Genomic DNA, 1,937 nt, shown 5'->3' with positions numbered 1-1,937 from the left:
CTCACTCCTACACCCCTTTACTGTGTGCTCCTACCCACCACCGAGGCTCCTCCCTGTTTTAACATTTATTTTCATCAGTGGGGACACATGTAAATTAAGCCCTGAGCAGGCAAAACACAGTCAGAGTAGTGAGGACTCACAGAGCTTCTGTGCAGCCCAGTTGAGGAAACATTCCTAAATGTTGTCATCTGAATTGACACTTGGCCTGGCAGTAACTCCCTGACAGGCAGTAAAAGAGATTTACTGTAAAGCTGCAGAAAAAATTGTGTCAAGGAGTTAAATCATGTTAGAAAAATCTGGGAGTGACCCAACTGCTGAAGTGTCTGCCCCGTGCAGGGCTGGACCAGGCTTTGCTCTTAAAAATCCCCACCAAAACCCCACAACAGCACCAGGAAGCCCAAGTTTCCTTTGATCACATCTCATTTTAATGAGGGCAGGTCCCGAGGAAGCGAACAGTACATGTTTGTATCATATTGCAAACAAGCTAGTACAGAAATGTAAAAAAAATAAACAAAAATAAATATCTCCCCTGTTTATTTCTCCCCGAGTTTGTAGCACTAGGTTGACCTGAAAAACAAGATGAATTTACCCTGTGTCTGGGCAGGGCCATGAAAACTCAGATTTTTTGGGATGTAATTGTCTGTGTGGTTTCAGAGAGGTCAGAGTACCCGGAGATGCCCTGAGGAGACCCTTCCTCGCCAGCCAGGTGAGCAGCTCCCACCTCGGGCAGTCCTTGCTCCTCCAGCACGTGAAGCATCTCCACAGGTCCTTCAGTGGGTCAGAGCCAGGTCTTCGAGTGGAAAGAGCTGGAAGAAGAAGAGGGGCTGGGTTATTTTGGAGCATCACCTGAGCCTCCAGCTCTGCCATCACCTCCCTCTCCATGTGGGATCCCGTTTCCCCTCAGTGCAGTGTTTAAACCACAGCTGCATTCACCATTTTCATTCAATTTTCTTTGTCTCAGGCTCAGATCCGACCTGCAGATTCCCTTCCTGCCATTGTGCCCGCAGATAAACCCCACCAGACACCCAAATATCGGGCTTGGACCTGCCTGCGGGGCTCCCAGTGGGAATTTGAGTGGGGAATCCAAGGGATGCACGTGTGTGCACGGATCCAGGGCGTGTGGTACCGGGACATGCACAGCCAGGCAACGGCACAGCACAGACGTAACACAGCACTGGGCTTTCCCAAAATGATTCTAATCCCAGATTTCCTCACAGAAATGAGGTGGGGGAGGAAAACAGCTACATGTTTCAGGGGCTGATCCAACAGGCAAAAGCCTCTGTGGATTTCAGCTGGATGTTGGCTCCAGCTCTGCATAAGAGGAAAGAAATGTAATGTCTGGAGCCAGCCCTGAGCCAGTCCCACACAGCCTGGCTGAGCCCTGAGCGGGCAGCAGAGGGGGCCTGAGGAGAGCCACGCTGGGAGAATCCCAGTATGACCCAGCTGCTGGCTACAGTGACACCCCTCTGACCCCAGGGACACCCCTCTGACCCCAGGGACACCCCTCTGACCCCAGGGACACCCCTCCAGCACAAGCAGCTCAGTCTCACAGGGGGCAGGTTTGTGATGCACCAACTGGGAGGGCAGAGAAATCCTAGAATCCAGGAATGGTTTGAGTTGCAAAGGGACGTCGAAGATCATCTCTTTCCACCCCCTGCCATGGGCGGGGACACCTCCCGCTAGACCAGATTGCTCCAAGCCCCGTCCAGCCTGGCTTTGGACACATCATTCAGCTCCTTTTTCTGCCTTAAAGCCAAAGTGCAGCCCCCTTGTTGGCTCCGTGCACCCCAGTTTCCTGGTGAACCCCCCCGAGGCTCCATGCACCCCGTTACCTGGTGACCCCCCAGCACCCCCGGGGGCCGCAGCAGGACCCTCGTATCCCAGACACGGATCACACCCCTCGAGCATCCCGGGGCTCTGCGAACCAACCGTGCCCC

General features: G+C 53.6%; 1 protein-coding gene across 1 annotated transcript in view; it reads right to left on the bottom strand.

Annotated features, from left to right (window-relative positions):
• Window positions 1–770: 770 nt before the first annotated feature.
• The window catches only part of NPW (neuropeptide W), a 1,859-nt gene continuing 692 nt past the window's right edge, over window positions 771–1,937 (bottom strand). The window contains exon 2 of the mRNA XM_027656388.1: window positions 771–806. Coding sequence (XP_027512189.1) covers window positions 771–806 — 36 coding nt within the window. The remainder of the gene's footprint in view (window positions 807–1,937) is intronic.

Source organism: Corapipo altera, unplaced genomic scaffold, assembly GCF_003945725.1.
Source record: "Corapipo altera isolate COAL_440 unplaced genomic scaffold, ASM394572v1 104, whole genome shotgun sequence".
Lineage (NCBI taxonomy): Eukaryota > Metazoa > Chordata > Aves > Passeriformes > Pipridae > Corapipo > Corapipo altera.
The sequence above is the reverse complement of the archived record's forward strand: the minus strand, read 5'-3'. Positions and strand labels throughout refer to the sequence as shown.